Genomic DNA, 15,899 nt, shown 5'->3' with positions numbered 1-15,899 from the left:
TTATCTGTCATTAATTCAAGTTTCATTAAGCCACCGATTCGCATCACTGCACCAATTTATAGAGAAGCCTAACTTTTTCATCATTTCATCTTCGACATTTGTTACTACCAGCCCACTTGTCTCCTTTTTTTTCGAGGATGTATTTGAATGTACATATGCAATCATGAATTCTTAAAACAAAATGAAAGAAAGGTTAGGAGCGGCAGTGTCCGGCGATTTTTGGTAAGGCTTGTGAGTCTTTTGTCTAATATTCATTCAGATTTTAATTTTTCATTCGGAAACGAATAAAAATTCCTGAATGCTTGTTCAAAGATCTTCAATAACGTTCCCACGTGGTACAACCTGATCATATGTTTCTAAGAATTTCCAATGCTTGAAGCATATAGGAAGATTGCTATGTACCATGCAACAATTAAAATGTCATAAGATTTTTGTTGTTTTCAATCGTTTTTCAATCACCATTCGGTTTTCTCATTCCTTTCTTAATTCTCCATTTCGTTTTTCTGATTCCAGCGTGTTTTTTTTAATCACAAGACTATCCTGTCGCACTCTCTGGCTGAACCGTTTGAATATTTCACTTTCTTAAACCGGATGGACCGCCCACCCCAGAAAACCAAAAAAATGGCTTTCACTGCGCAACATTTTGTAATTCGGATACTTTACATCCATATCCCCCATTTTCCTAACATCTTAAACTTGTTCTTCCTGGTTGGGTCTTTCATTGAAACTGGTAACTGAGATTCAAATTTCCGGCTCGCTGACACATAACACTCACCATTTCTTGTCTCAATGTGTCTTGTCGTGTTCTTAAGCACAGGACAAGAAAAAAACGGAAAAGGAGCAGAAGAAAACTATTTTCGAAGCACTAGAATTTCTCGTGCGATCGAATTTCAGCCTCTTTTTCGTTTTTTTTGCCTGCCTGACATCTTCTGAAAACAACAAACAAATTAATTGTTTCGAGAGACCACAACTACTACTACCATAAAAGGTGGAGTGGTGAGGTAGTAAGAATTGAAAAGAACTGGTGATTCATAATGCTCATTGTTCGGTATGAGCATTTGACTTGCCCCCCTTTTCTACCTCAACACTTGAATATATCAAAGATCCAAAACACCGGATGTTGAGTTTTTTCCTTTCTTGTCTTCAGGTGTCCCTATTGTTATTATTTTGTCCTGATGTGCTTGCCGCATCAGAATTCGTGTGTTCTGAGTAAGTTGTTTTCATACGACATCATAAATTATTCAAAGTTATCTTTTCAAAGTTGCAATTTTCGAAAACTAGCAATTTTTCTTTCGAAAACTCAAACTATCTGCAATCTGTTTTCAACTATATATATATATAATGTTCCAAATATATGATCACGGCAAAATAGAGTCAGTTTCAATGCTTTCTAAATATATTCAAGTTCTTGTCTTGTTTCACCATCAGAACTCAGAAAAACACTTTTTTTCTAATCTTCGCTTTAAAATAAAAAAGCTCTTCAGTTTTTTTCCTGATACCTTGTTGTGTCTCAAGTCAGTGCCGTTCCTCTTGTTTTTAAAAACAGAACAGAGAAAAAAAATAATTGCGACGGTATTAAGCGCGTTTTATCCAACCACTTAAAGTTGAGAGGTCTTCGAGTAGCTTGCAAAATTGTTTCTCTGGCGTGTAGGTTGTAAAGACAAAAGAATGCAATTTTGCTATTACGACTACAGTGTATTGTGTTCTTTTTTAATTCTCTGAACTCACTTCTTTCTGCAAAAAATTACTTGATGGAATGCCTCATTTCGCAGTTTCTATTTAATTACTTCCAAGAGGAATCATTTTTTTCTTAAGTGAGTTTTGTTTCTAGAATTCCTCTAGCGTTAAAGAGTGTTTACAATCTTACATCATTGTTCACTAAAGATAGCTACTAAATTTTCCAGAAGTCATTTTGAACTTTGGAAACATGAGTTCCTTTCAATCCTCACAAACTGACGTGATGAATATCTGAAATTCAAAATTCATGTGGTCATGCTCAATTTCTATTTTACTATTACCCACAAATACAAAAAAACCTTGAGTTCTTTTTTCATAATATTTGTTTTCTTTTTTTAAAAACACGGAAAAAAGAAAATAACAAGAAATAGAAGGCGTCTTGAAAAGGAAGAAGCTCCGACGAAGATTATTCCTACTCAATGTAAGCTTCTATGATAAATGATATTTTGCACACCCCATAAATTTTGATATTCTCTGTTTTTCATTTTTGTCCCTTTTTGAAACAGAAAACTTGCCAATAATATACTTTGTAGCAGACTAAATAACCAATGTATCAGTTTATATAAATACGTGCTTTAGGAATGCTAGGATCCCAGTTCCAATCTTATTTACGTGAGGATTCTTGTTGAATTTTTAATACTTTGCACTATCAAATGACCGATAAATCTCAGAAATTATTAATTGTGCTGACCAACTTTATTTTTTTCTATCTATCCTCAGTACCCATATATTCTCCGTTTCCCTCTCGTTTTTTTTCATGTCGCATTTATATCTATTTTCTATTTCTAAGTGTTGTTCCCACCCTCGTTTTCACCCTTCTCTTTTTCTTCGGGTTTTCCGGTCGCTTCGATGAGCCGAGCTGTCAAATTTTTACCACTTCAAGTTTGAATTTCCTTTTTTCGAATCTTCAAAATCACCTCCCTCGGGACACGCCTACTCGGGTTATAAAATCTTTGAACATCGGATTTTTTTCCTTGAAACGACGTCAATTCTCAATTCTTGTTGATTATCCTCTCCATTTCGACTTATTCAGTTCCGAGACGCTAAAGCTCCGACTACTCCGCCTAGAAGAGGCGGAATTTAAAAATGGAAAATAGGAAGAAAAATATGTAGAAGGAGAAAAAGGGAATTAAGAGGAACATGCTGACTACTGTAGAAGTGATGAGTACCTTTTAAAGTGAAATGACATCATTTTTGAGTTTGAAACACAACAAAACAAAACAAAAGATGCACTTCTGATTCAGGTGCTTATGGCGAGTCCTACACTCGTCTATAAGCTCCGCTTTTTTCCGCGTCTAGTTTTGAACATGCAGGGACCACGTAGTTTTTTATGGCTCATTACACTGCAACCTCTTTTGAATACTTGAATACTCTCTCTTCACCCCCACTTTCTACGTCATATTGTGAAAGTTGATAAACTATTTGGAGTTGCAATGTGTTTTAATGGTCCCGACTCTGTTTGAAAAAATAAAAACAGTTAATCAGAGAATTCGGATTCTAGACTTTGTGAATTACATCAAAATTATCGAATAGGTTATTTGTGTAGGTACTATCACAAAAATTATAAATACGACATCTTGGGAAAAAATTCATGTTCATACGATACCACCACAGCTGGAACCATGAAAAATGTAAATCCAGTTTGAGAAAACATTGTTCTGTGAATATATTTCATACCTGAAACAAAGAACATAATAAAATGAAACAAAACTCTAATCTTTCGATCTTAATTCCTAAGAGCGACGGAAATCATGAAAAGAAGACTATGACTCGGATTCAGTGAGGACCTTCTTTTCTTTTTTTTAACCGGAATATTCATCGATGCGGAATAGACGACGATGAGCACAACCGATCAAAAGCCATTCATGAAGTGACCCATAACCCATTTTTCCTCATTTCTTCCGTGCTTTCTTTACTCTATTCAACTTGTCTCTTTTTGTCGAGCGCGCTCTCTTTAATCATCTTTAATAGACGTTTGAATCGACGTCAGTTTGACGGACGCCTCCCAACTATACCTCCACCTTGAATACACTACTTGTCATGTTTTGTTATTATAATCATTCTTTCGCCTGGCACCTCGTCATCCCTTCATTCATCGAAAATTGCAGACATTTTTTTGGAACGAAAAAATGCAACTAGAAAGTTGTTATTTATTTTGTTAGTAGGATTTAGTGCAAAAAAAATTTAGAGAGTTTGATATAATGATTTATTTGTTTTTTCATCATAGTTGTTTATATCTATATTCAAGATAATTTATTATATTGTAACAATTTTCCCGGTGAAATTTGTTTTGTAAGATTATAAGCTAACTTTGTCAGCTATGTGAACTTTAAAAACTATGATGACAATGTGTGAGTCATTTTCTGGCAGAACTACTCAATAGAAAATTCAAACCTGTTATGAGGGAGCAAATCTTTAGCTTCGATTGTTTTTGACTTCACAATCTAGTTCAGAAAACGAACGTTTAGTATTTCTGGTGTTTTGACTCACAGTTTTTGTTCTCGATTCCATCTTTTGTTAGACCCCAGACATGTGTTTGTTTCGACAAATTATGTTCGAACTCCCCCCTCCCACCCTTGAAATGTTTGTAGGCTCTTTCTTTGTTTTTTTTTCCGCAGATTTGAGAGCATCCCGCGTCGAAATACTTGAAATCAACCTGCGTGTAACAATACAACCAATATCATATCACTAGGAAACTGTTATTAAGTCTCGAAAGCTATAGTTATGAAAACTGACATGGAAAACCTTGAAAAAGAGATTAAAAGATGTGCTCAGCACTTTTCTAACACTCACTTCGTTTCTTATTCCGGTGTCCATTCGTAACTATGACTATGAATGTTGATGTGGAGATGGAGGCGATGGGAGATGAGCACAATTCTTATCACTTATCATAAATTTCTTCCCCTTTTCTTTTCCCCCGTTTATGAAATTCACGTTTGATCCATCTTGCGTCGCTTCTCTTTTTTCATCTCATCCTATCCTTATCCTCACTTCATCCTTATGAAAAGAGTTGGCAGTCCGAGACGCCCATATGTGCTGATGAATGATCCTTGTCACATCATTTTTTGGCGCGGTTTTGGTCGTCGAAAACTAACCACTTGATGATGATACTTGTGGGGGGGGGGCATGTGCTTTCTAACTCTAAACCAATTTGTTGCTTGTAACTTAGCTTTTCCATCATCCGATGCCAATCAGATGTCATATAGCATAAGGAGACAACGTTTTCCGTTTTCTTCCACCATATTTTCATATTTGGGTGCAAAATTGACTATTGTAATTCTGTGGTTGAGATGTACCAAAAGTAGGTTTAGTTCAATAAGTTTTCTTCTGTGTTCTGACATATCTGTCCATTTCTGTCCATTTCGGAACAGAAGACTTTTGAGACAAAAGCACTAGCAACTCAATTTACCCCTTATTCTCAAGTGCTTTCCGTTCTCTTGACGCGGTTTAGTTTTTTGGTGAGTTCACAACGGAGCGGACACCCGAAAAAACTGAGGAAAAACTGAATTCGAATCCCCTAAGAAAGCTCTAAAGAATAATGGTCAGGCTTAACCCGAACTTGATTCTTTCAAGACGCCAGAAAAAACCAAAAGGGACTTTTTGTTGTTTTGGTACTGCAAAGAAAAGAAAACCCTACAGCAGAAGTTATAAATAATAGTCAGTCTTTGTCCAAAAATGTTTCCTGCGCTATTGCTCTCGGCCGAATCGTTATCGGGGTTGTCGTGGGGGCCGATTTTTCATCCATTTGCCAAATTTACGCCAAATTATGACGTGTATTAGTTGTAATCTGATTTTTTGTGAACTTTCTGTTTTCTGAATATGAGAATGTGCCTGAAATTCACAGAAATCATGGCTACTGTAATTGACTTTTTTTGTAATTATTCTTTACCTAATAATTTTATAATTATAGGGGCCTTATTTTCTAATGTGATTGATACTGATTGAAATTTCTGGAAATAGGTTTTTTTCTAGTTTTTTTTTTCAAATCCTAGCTAACTGCTCATCAGGTGGCTTTCCTCAAAAAGCTCTTCTCTCGAGCGAACATGGATTATCGTTCAAAAAATGAAAAACAAAACAAGATAAAAGAAGATAGATAAACTAATATTAGAAAATGGGTCAGTGCTCATTCTAGTCAATGAATCACTTTCTTCTTTTTATCCCAACCACTTCCACTCATTATCCAGCTAATATACCTATCTTCTCTAATCCGTATTCAGAACAAAACCAACTTTTCTTTTTTCTCGAGCATCATAAAATTCTAACTATTTCTTGCACATGCTTCTCGATCGTCTTGCCTCCTTACGTAGAGCATTCGATGGGATTCATGCGATAAACTGATTTAGGAACAAGTAGAAGCGGACGAGACGTTTTGAGCCTGAGCTTCGATGTCAAGTTACTTTTGTCGTTAGAAGCCGCCGCCCCCGAAAAAATTGACGGGGCAGGACAAGAGAATAGAAAAGGAAAATGGCGGGAAATTTGTATGTATTCTTGTATGTATCCTCAGATGTATCCCTACACTTTTCCAGTACAACTTTTGTTTTTTGTCGACAGTTTATAAGTTCAGACAGCAAATTGGAGCTTCATTTTGTGTCATTTTCCTCATCTAAGGTCACAACCTCCCAAAATTTCAACTTTATCATAGTCTGATTCTCTTGTTTTTTAGTTTTGTTTTTTGGCTCTTACTAGACACCGTATATTGCTTCTTTTGATTGATCACTGTACTTTTTCAGCTAAACAAAGAATCTAAAATAGATTCATGCCAGTTGCTATGACCTACTTTGCCAGCTTCCTTGTTTTTCTTATTCTACTTGAAGCCTCCCGTTGTTTCTTCTCAGAACAGTAAATGGGGCAAGCGGAAATGAAAAACGAACCGCATTCATTGGATGTATGTCTTTCTTTATTAGTGTGCAAGAAGCGGCGCATGTATGCAGAAGGCCAGTCACTCGGCTTGATCTGAAAAAGAGGAAAAAAAGGAAATATTCAGTCTCTATCCCTCTTTTTTCTTGCATTAGCTTATTTTGCAATTCAATTCATTATTGCGGACATAAAATCAGCATATATTGGATTTACACGGTGCTTCGACCCGCGACGAAATACACGTATATCTCCATAACTGGAAGAAAAAAAGCGAGCTTTCCTCCCCAAATTTCTGTGTTGTTAATTCCTACTATCTGAAATGGCAGAACACCAATATTTCTTCTGACACCCCACCCCTATACGTCTCAATCTAATATTATTTTGAACATTCTGAAAAGTCAGTCAGGCCGAAGTTGAAGTAAAAAAAAACCAAATTCTATTTTTCCTCCTCCGAAATCTATTCCAAAGTAAGTCGTGTTCAAAAGATTCTGTGTTTTTAGGCTTCTTTCTCCTTCTTTTTTTTGTTTTTGTTTGCTTCGTTACCATATTTCCCCAACATTTTCAAAAGTCTCGGTGGCCACCATTCCTATGTCGGCGTTGTCCTTCTGAAGTCGTTGTGTCCGGATTCGTGTGTTTTTTCTTCTTTTCCTCCATCTCAACCTCAACTTCCTCTGGTCACCAAGTCCCTTCTTCTTCTTCTTCTTTTCCTCCCACCGGCTATACGGTCGAGTGAACTTTAAAGTTGAGTAACACTCGACAGGGACCCCCTCCTTCTAAACCAATCTAATGTGAACCCTCAAATCATGTGTTGTGTCCCTTTTTTTTCCTTCTCCACTTCTTCATTTATATCTATATATTCGCGCCGTGTACACACATCTGCGAGAAAAAAATAGAGAGAGAGAAAGAGGGCTCCTGGCGCCGCCCCTAGAAAAAGTGTTATTTGACTCTGACTTCTACTAGTCCTTGAAACAGAGCACAGTTCTGAAGGTCCTGGTTTTTGAACGATGCTTTCTTTGGATCCTCCCATACATTTTTCCGTTCCCATGAAACCTTGCCCAAAAAACGACAAAAAACCTTTAAGCTCAAAGAAAAAGAGTCGCTCTCACAGCTTACTTTTTCTCATTCCATCTACTCTTTCATCTTCTTCTTCTTCCCTTTCTTCAAAAATCAAAAAATAAATCCGAGTCGTTTTTTGCTGCGTTTTTGCTTTTGATTAATCGCTGTCTACTTAACTTGTTATTTTATCTATGTCTTCCCATCTTTGTCTTTTCCATTCTGAACTCACAACCTTTCAGTGTGAACGACTTCTGAAGCGTCTGCTTCTTCTCCAAACAGGACGATCATTTCATTTCTCTAACTGATGCCCAACATCACGGTGTTCCCGCATCCAGCGGACACCAGTTGGAACTCCCCTTACAGTGTTCCAGTTCAGGTAAGTTATATTTCACACGTCACTTATCAAAAACAATTTTTATCGCTAATCGTATTTGAAAGTCATATAATTTCCAACTCGGAAGTGTTAGATATCTGAACAAAATCTGTTAATCGAATAACAAAAAAAAAGAATTTCTGTTCATCATTTTTTCAAAAATTGCTTCCTTCTAGGTTGTGGTATGGCTTATCATCATCGTATTAAGTTTGGAAACTATCATTGGAAACGCTATGGTTATTGTGGCATACAGAATTGAGCGAAACATTAGTAAACAGGTTGGATACCACACAAAATCTTGATTCTTCATAATAATTTTTCAGGTCAGCAACCGATATATCGTATCTTTGGCTATTTCTGATTTAATCATTGGTATAGAAGGATTTCCGTTTTTCACTGTATATGTACTAAACGGTATGAAACATTTTCTCTTGTTCACCAATCAATCAAAAAATGATTTCAGGAGAACGGTGGCCGCTGGGATGGGTTGCATGTCAGACATGGCTGTTTTTAGATTATACGTTATGCTTAGTTTCAATTCTGACAGTTCTGCTGATTACGGCGGATAGATATCTTTCTGGTTGGTCTCTAAAACTCAAACGCAGTCTTTTGATCATTTACACAAGCCCCCATCATTTTTCAGTTTGCCATACTGCAAAGTACTTGAAATGGCAGAGTCCAACAAAAACGCAACTTTTGATTGTCATGTCTTGGCTACTGCCGGCAATTATATTTGGTATCATGATTTATGGTTGGCAGGCAATGACAGGACAATCTAATAGGTAAGAACACTTTGAAAAGTTTCTTCCGTCTTCTTATACCCATGTTTTCAGTATGTCGGGCACCGAGTGCTCTGCGCCATTTTTGAGTAATCCATATGTGAATATGGGGATGTATGTCGCATATTACTGGACGACTTTGGTAGCAATGCTCATTCTTTATAAGGTTCCTTTTTTTTCTTCTTCCGGTTTCAAAAAAAGAAAACTGGTCTCATTTCTTATGTGTGCTTCAGGGTATTCATCAAGCTGCCAAAAATCTCGAGAAGAAAGCGAAGGCGAAAGAGAGAAGACATATTGCGCTGATTCTGAGTCAGAGACTGGGAACACAGGTGTGAAAATGATACTTGGACTTTTGGCTAGTATAAATATTTTATAGGTCGGTGTGTCTTTGATGCTCCAGTCAAAAGCGGAAAAAGAGAAAGCTGAAGAAGCACAGAAAGATAGTGGATACACAAGTAATCAAGCAGGGGTAAGTGTGAAAAATCCATCACAAAAGGCTAATTTCTCTATCCACCTGGTTTTTCATTTTCGATCATTCAATTTTTCATCAATTTCTGACATCATTTTTTCCATAGCTTTTTATCCACAATATTAGCGCATGTTAGGCAATTTTCCCCGCAAAACAAATCATTCAGGATGCCAATAATCAACGGCGTTTTGGCTTTTCTGAGCCAGAAACCAGCCAATTCCGAGTTGATCCAAACTCACATAGCAATCTAAATGTAGAGGTAAACTCGCATGTTGAATCATAATCTGTTGCGATTGATGGAACTGATATGGCTTCTTAATCGTATTAACAAAAACGAAATGAAATTCAGATGCATGTTTTCAAACTGGATATGTACCGCCCGAGCGGACTTATAATATTCATACCCATCCTAATTTGCTTGATATATATATATATGACGCAAACTAACAAATGCAACAGAAACTATTTAAGTTGGATCGTTGATTTGATACCCGAAATACTGTTTACTAAACTTCTCTAATTTTCAGTTTAAAACTTTCCATTGGATAATTTCGTATATAGATTGTACTTTCATATTCCCAGGAAAAAATGACTGTTGTGAACTCAATTCAATTGATTTTAGGGCTCGATGAACACCGACAATGATCAAAACCTCGGAGTCATTGAAGAAGAAAGAAGTGGATTTCTCTCGCGAAGGTAGGCTGTGAGGGGTGCGAAAACTTGACTGAGCATTGAGGAAAAAGAGACGACAAACACTATATGCACTTGGTTTATATTACAGAGAAAGCAACGAAAGCTACTATCCCGGACCACATCCAACGGCGGCGAATTCTAGACGATGTAGTGAAATGGAGAAAGTTTCTTTGTTAAGTGAAAGTGATGGAGTACAGAGTACACGACCAGCTAAATCTTATGGAAGACTTTCACTTAGGTATCAAATTTTGAACTGATAGATCTGAAAAAAAAGATTTTCTTTCCAGGTCTCGTTACAGTGCATCAGATAGTATAACAACTACACACGAGGAAGAGAAGGAAATCGAAAAAGCTGATAGCCTACGAAAACTTTTCGCCGACGACGAACTCGGATCGGTACTTAATTTTAAAGAAGAAAAACTCAAAAATACGGATTCTAATAATGACAGTGATACCACGTCTGTGATATTGCAACGAAGTAGGAAATATAAGAAGGTAGCTGGGATCGTTGGGGAGTTTACGTGCTATGATTGAGTTTTCAGAACAAACGACCACGATCCAGTAGGCGTTCGGAGCATTCCACTCCTAGGCAGATAGCGAAAGTTAAGCAGGCGGAAGCAACTGCAGTACAATTGATTGAGGAACCTGTTCCTGTAAGTTAGACAAGTTGTTTAGAGCGTTTTAAACACTTTTCATAGTTGAGTTCTTCTTTCGCTACAAAAATGAAACAGTTCAGTTTTTGGAAATACTGGAGTCTTAGACCTTTCTCAATTTTAGTGTTCTTTGTTCCAGGAGGGCGATCAGATGGAGACAATTGAAGTGAAACGAACAGATCGATGGGTTGTTTCAATGAAAAAACGAATCGCCAGAGCACTGGTCCGTCGGCGGAGTACCAGACAGGAACGAGGAAGTAGCAGCAACAGCGAGTACGTTTCATTTTCTCTGTTTACTCATTTTGTACTCATTTATAACATTTCGTGCAACATATCTCATACATCATAACACACACCAATGTCAACTTCTTTCATGATATCTAGTAACCAGATACTCTAGTCAGTTCTATGTGCCTCATAACGGTGTTGTGACAATATACGGTTCCTGGGACCAATACCATGAACTTTCAATTTTTACACACGAAATCTTATAAGATCTCACTGAAATTCACAAACTTCTATTTTCCTGTTTAAGCATGACCAATCACGTTGTCCCCTTTCTTTCAGTGATTCCTCTTCCGAAGTTGAAGGCGAAGAGAAGCCGGAAAACCGGAATAACAGTCTAAAAGTCCCTCAATTGACTGTCAATAACAACAATGATCGAGGCGAGACTTCAACACAACCAGAACGTGATCGTCTTGCACCACCAAACAAAACCGATACTTTCCTAAGTGCTTCTGGGTAGGTTTTATTGGAGAAAATAAGCATGTGCAAAGCAAATCTTCTTTTGTAGCACACATGTGTTTGATAATTTCAGTAGAATTGTTTTCACCTTTGTTGGTTGTTGTGTTTGGACTGAATATATTATAGAGTCTCCAGAAAAATTTCGACAATTTCGACCGTCATCACAAGAGAAAAAGTGATTTCTTCAATTTTCGCCCCGATCGCTGTCTTTAACAGAGGAAGGAAACAAACGAAAGCGGAGAAAAGGGCGCACAAAGCTTTCCGGTTAGAAATTATTCTCTGTTTAGTCTCATGCCTCAACGTTCAAATTTCAGAACTATCACCTTCATTGTTGGTTTCTTCGCTATCCTCTGGTCACCATATTACATTATGGTTGGTTTGAAAACTTTAACTTGCACCCATTATCAAAATTCTATTTTTTAGGCAACCGTGTATGGCTTCTGTAAAGGAGAGTGCATTCCGTCGTTTTTATACACCTTATCATACTACATGTGCTACTTGAACAGCAGTGGCAATCCGTTTGCGTACGCTCTTGCCAACCGACAATTCCGATCTGCTTTCATGAGAATGTTCCGCGGCAACTTTAACAAGGTTGCTTAGCTTAGAATCATTTCTCTCATTTTTTCTCCTTGTTTTCTCTTCACACCACTTTTCAGCGGGTTGCGCTCTGTTTCTACCCGAATTGTATTTGAACACTCGAATTGGTCGTATGGGCTTTTGTAGAAATATTTTCCTGTAATATAAATGCATTTTTGATGATTAATAAATTGATAATTATTAAATTTTGAATAAGAAGTACAGATTCAGAGTCGAAAACTCATTTTTGTGGCAAGAAACTTTCAAACTTAGTGACATTCGGTTTCAGAACGTTTTATTATTGACTTTCTCCAAAAAATGACGTTAGTCACATGCAATAATATTGTTTTTTAAAATTGGATGCAGAAGAACAGATGTCTAATACCAGAACATTTGTTCGAAACTCCAAGCAAACAAGTTAGCACAACAGTTGCAATTGGGAAATAGTAACAACGTGTGGGTAAATATGAGGAGACATCGAGATTGGGTTGATTGGTGGAGAGGAGAACCTTGAGATGGAAAGTAGAAACAGATCTGGAATGGAGACGTGAAAAAACACCAGATAAGGGGAAAGGTGAAGCGGAAGAAGAAACAATCTCGTGGAAAGTTTGGGAAATATTATATGAAAAAATAGTAGATAAAGCGAGATAGAGAAAAAATTAAAATTTGACGATTTGTAGATATTGAAATGTTGTCCATATTCCGTTTGCATTCAGCAGCTTAGAATCTTTGAAGAAGCGGAGTTCTTCCGTCGTCGACTTGGTTTGGGTCTTCTTCCAGGTTGATTCTGAAAGTTCGGTAAGTTTCGAAGACCATGTGTGACACTTATTCTACCTGTGGCGAGTGTAAGCCTTTGATGCGAGGTTGCAGACTTCATAAAAGACGAAAGCGTAGACAAATCCATTTCCAGCCAAGAGTCCAAATCCAATCCATTGAATGATTCTGTGCTGATAGTCCGGGCCGGTGATCTGGTGGAGCATGTCGAATGCTAAAAAAGGAATTATAGATAGACTCGAAATTTTTTAGAAAATGCCTTACTGGAAGAAGCGGGAAAGATGCGGTTTGGAAGTCCGTGAGGGAAGTGCATGAACTCATCATAATCAACTTTCCCATAATAGCCAAACCAGAAGCAGTTGAAGCCGAGGATCATCTGGAATATCGTCAGAGTGTTGTAGACATCCTCTTTTTGATTGAACAGCGCCCATATGATTGAACCGACGATGATCTCATATGAGACAATACGTATGAAGTACGAAGCCAATCTGTTGCGCTCCCGGGGAGGTTCGACCGGTGGGTACTGGAAGTCACTGAAACACAATAATTGTCGGAATGATTTGTGGGAGTGACGCAAAAACGTAATTTCCCTCAGAAAAAATTCGGCTGTAGATAAATTTTACTCACTCTGTCCACATCGCAACAAGAAGGACGGTCAATGCGCATCCGGCACGGAACGACTGAAACGTGGAGAGAACGACCGGAATGAGAAACTTGGCTAGCAGGCTTGTTGGAAGACGTGCGTCGGCAAGAATACAGGAGCGAACATCTTCCAAGAATGGAAGAGCAGGACGAGTGTGTTGACGTACGAAGAGTCTCAAGAGCCCAAAGATGACGAGAATCGCTGCTGAGAAATTGTCAATCATTCTGAAAACAATCAATAACAAGTAACTTTAGAAAAAACAGATGCCTAAAAAAATTAAGAAGGACAAAGATGAAATGGTGCCAAAAAGTTTGGTGTGTTTGATTTTACAACCCACAGACATTTGGAGTGTAACACGAGTTTTGTGCACCCTTCTTTTTTCAATTCAAAAAGCAAAAGAAGAAGAGGGAAGGGGACAGAGAGTTACTGTCTGTGACAGATAGGGAGACGGAGACAGAGTGCAGCAAGTGATATTCGTCCCCACAGAGGAATTAGAGAAATCTGTCTGAACGGGGCCAAGGCAATCGATAGGGGTCAACACTATTTTCGAAATCTTTTCGAAATCAGAATTGAGAGAAAAGAAGCAACCTTGAGTTTAGAGTGTGTCAACTGGAATGATTGCCATCTACAACGAATAGTATCAGGATCATTTTTTTGCAGCGTATCACGATTAAATTCCAAAATCTGCCAAAATAGATGAATACTATTCATTCTGTCCGGAAGCACTACTTGATTTGGGATCATTGTGAATCCCGGATATGACAAATACAGAAATAAACGTACTGAACTCCGATTTGCAGCCGTATCGGCACATGTTGGACCATTTTTGACAGGTTCAAAGGATTAGAGTCAAAAGACAGATTGAGAACAGGATTATTAAAAAAAAAGTGTTCCCGGGTCATTAACTTGACCATAGCTTGGTCCCATCAGGATAAAAAGCGCTGCGGATCCCGATCTCAGCGGTTTTCTTTTTTATTGCGGGCATAGGCGGAGCCTAGATCTTTTTCTTTGTCGTTCGGTTTTGTTACTTTTTGTATGATTATGAGAGATCCTCGATAACTGTTGAAAAAATGAGTAGCAGGTGTCCGGCAGGTGGTGTTGCGCGCTGCAACTCTCGAAAGAAAAAAGGAGAAAAAGAATAAAGCGAGAGAAAGGACATGGGAATTCATTCGAATGAACTAATGTTCATTGAAATACTAGTAAATGGAAAAGGGAAATCAGATTTTGAATGGTTTGAATCGATCGGCGGAGAAGAATGAGACATCGACGGCGGTCTTCTTCCCAGCAACCATCTGAGCAAGAGATTTTCCGATTCTAGGAGCAATTTTAAATCCGGAACCTGAGCCACAGCATTCAACCAATATGTTTGGATTCTTGGTGGGAATTGATCCAATGATATAGTGATTCCCCGGAGAGTTCTGGAAAATAAATTCAGAACTGAACAAAAAATGGAAACGAACCGTGTGAATGCATTCATCGACTTTTACTGGAACCATCAATCAATGGCATGAATAAGATGGAAATCAGCGTACTTTTTAGTTTTCCAGTAGCAGTCATAAATACTGACCGGCTAAAAAACTTGTTCAACCATTGTTCAATTAATATGCAGTACTTCAATGTTAAATTTCACATCTGAAAGGAACTTGGTGATCCAGCACCCCAAGGTGAATTTGCCATTTTTGGTCGTGTATCTAGCCTTATTCCTGTTGACGTAGAGAGTTTCTTCGGCTCTATTACAGTTAAGATGTCCTTTGAAAACTTGAACGTCCCAAAAAACTATTAGACGTCCCTTGAAACACTTAGACGTCCTTTGAAACATTTAAACGTCCTTTCGGATCCCAAATATGTTCAAAAATGTTTAAACGTCCCAAAAAACATTTAGACGTCCCAAAAATGTTTAGACGTCCCAAAAAACATTTAAACGTCCCAAAAAACATTTAGACGTCCCAAAAAACATTTAAACGTCCCAAAAAATGTTTAGACGTCCCATTAAATATTAAGACGTCCCTTGAAGTCTGAAAAATTGGTTTTAAATAATTAGACGTCCCAAAAAACATTTAGACGTCCCAAAAAACATTTAGACGTCCCAAAAAACATTTAAACGTCCCAAAAAATGTTTAGACGTCCCTTCAACATTAAAAGCCACTGAAAGTGTTCAAGGGACGTCTAAACATTTTTTTGGACGTTTAAATGTTTTTTAGGACGTCTAAATGTTTTTTGGGACGTCTAAATGTTTTTGGGACGTCTAAATGTTTTTTGGGACGTTTAAATCTTCAGAACTATATTTTGGGATTTCAAGGGACGTCTAAACATTTTATGGGACGTTTAAACGTTTTTTGGGACGTCTAAACTTTTGAAAGGACGTTTAAAAAAAATTAGAGTTTGAAAGGACGTTTAAGTGTTTTAAGGGACGTCTAAGTGTTTTAAGGGACGTTTGAGTTTTTAAAGGACATCTAAACTGTAATAGAGCCGTTTCTTCTTGTTCCAAGTGAGAGGAAATTCTTTCACGGTCCCGAAGGAGAGTATTTGGAAATCATCCTGAAAT

At 37.6% G+C, this 15,899-nt stretch overlaps 3 protein-coding genes across 3 annotated transcripts; 1 reads left to right on the top strand and 2 right to left on the bottom strand.

Annotated features, from left to right (window-relative positions):
- Positions 1–7,954: 7,954 nt before the first annotated feature.
- GCK72_024597 (uncharacterized protein) lies at positions 7,955–11,961 on the top strand (the record flags this gene model as incomplete). The annotated part of the gene is made up of 16 exons (XM_053735948.1): positions 7,955–8,026; positions 8,200–8,301; positions 8,347–8,437; positions 8,487–8,603; positions 8,667–8,805; positions 8,857–8,968; positions 9,036–9,131; positions 9,179–9,271; positions 9,894–9,967; positions 10,053–10,202; positions 10,252–10,459; positions 10,507–10,617; positions 10,757–10,890; positions 11,185–11,358; positions 11,676–11,733; positions 11,785–11,961. 16 exons carry the CDS (start codon positions 7,955–7,957, stop codon positions 11,959–11,961), a joined length of 1,908 nt encoding a protein of 635 aa, XP_053579514.1.
- Positions 11,962–12,657: 696 nt separating this feature from the next.
- On the bottom strand, positions 12,658–13,577 carry GCK72_024596 (uncharacterized protein; the record flags this gene model as incomplete). Its single annotated transcript, XM_003118116.2, has 4 exons — positions 12,658–12,724; positions 12,772–12,925; positions 12,976–13,244; positions 13,339–13,577. The coding sequence occupies 4 exons, from the start codon at positions 13,575–13,577 to the stop codon at positions 12,658–12,660; spliced, it is 729 nt and encodes a 242-aa protein (XP_003118164.2).
- A 994-nt stretch (positions 13,578–14,571) lies between these two features.
- GCK72_024595 (uncharacterized protein) lies at positions 14,572–14,850 on the bottom strand (the record flags this gene model as incomplete). Its single annotated transcript, XM_053735947.1, has 2 exons — positions 14,572–14,772; positions 14,815–14,850. 2 exons carry the CDS (start codon positions 14,848–14,850, stop codon positions 14,572–14,574), a joined length of 237 nt encoding a protein of 78 aa, XP_053579513.1.
- Between the last annotated feature and the right edge of the window lie 1,049 nt (positions 14,851–15,899).

This window comes from Caenorhabditis remanei, chromosome X, assembly GCF_010183535.1.
Source record: "Caenorhabditis remanei strain PX506 chromosome X, whole genome shotgun sequence".
Lineage (NCBI taxonomy): Eukaryota > Metazoa > Nematoda > Chromadorea > Rhabditida > Rhabditidae > Caenorhabditis > Caenorhabditis remanei.
Note: the sequence above shows the minus strand (reverse complement) of the source record. Positions and strands in the feature narration are given on the sequence as shown.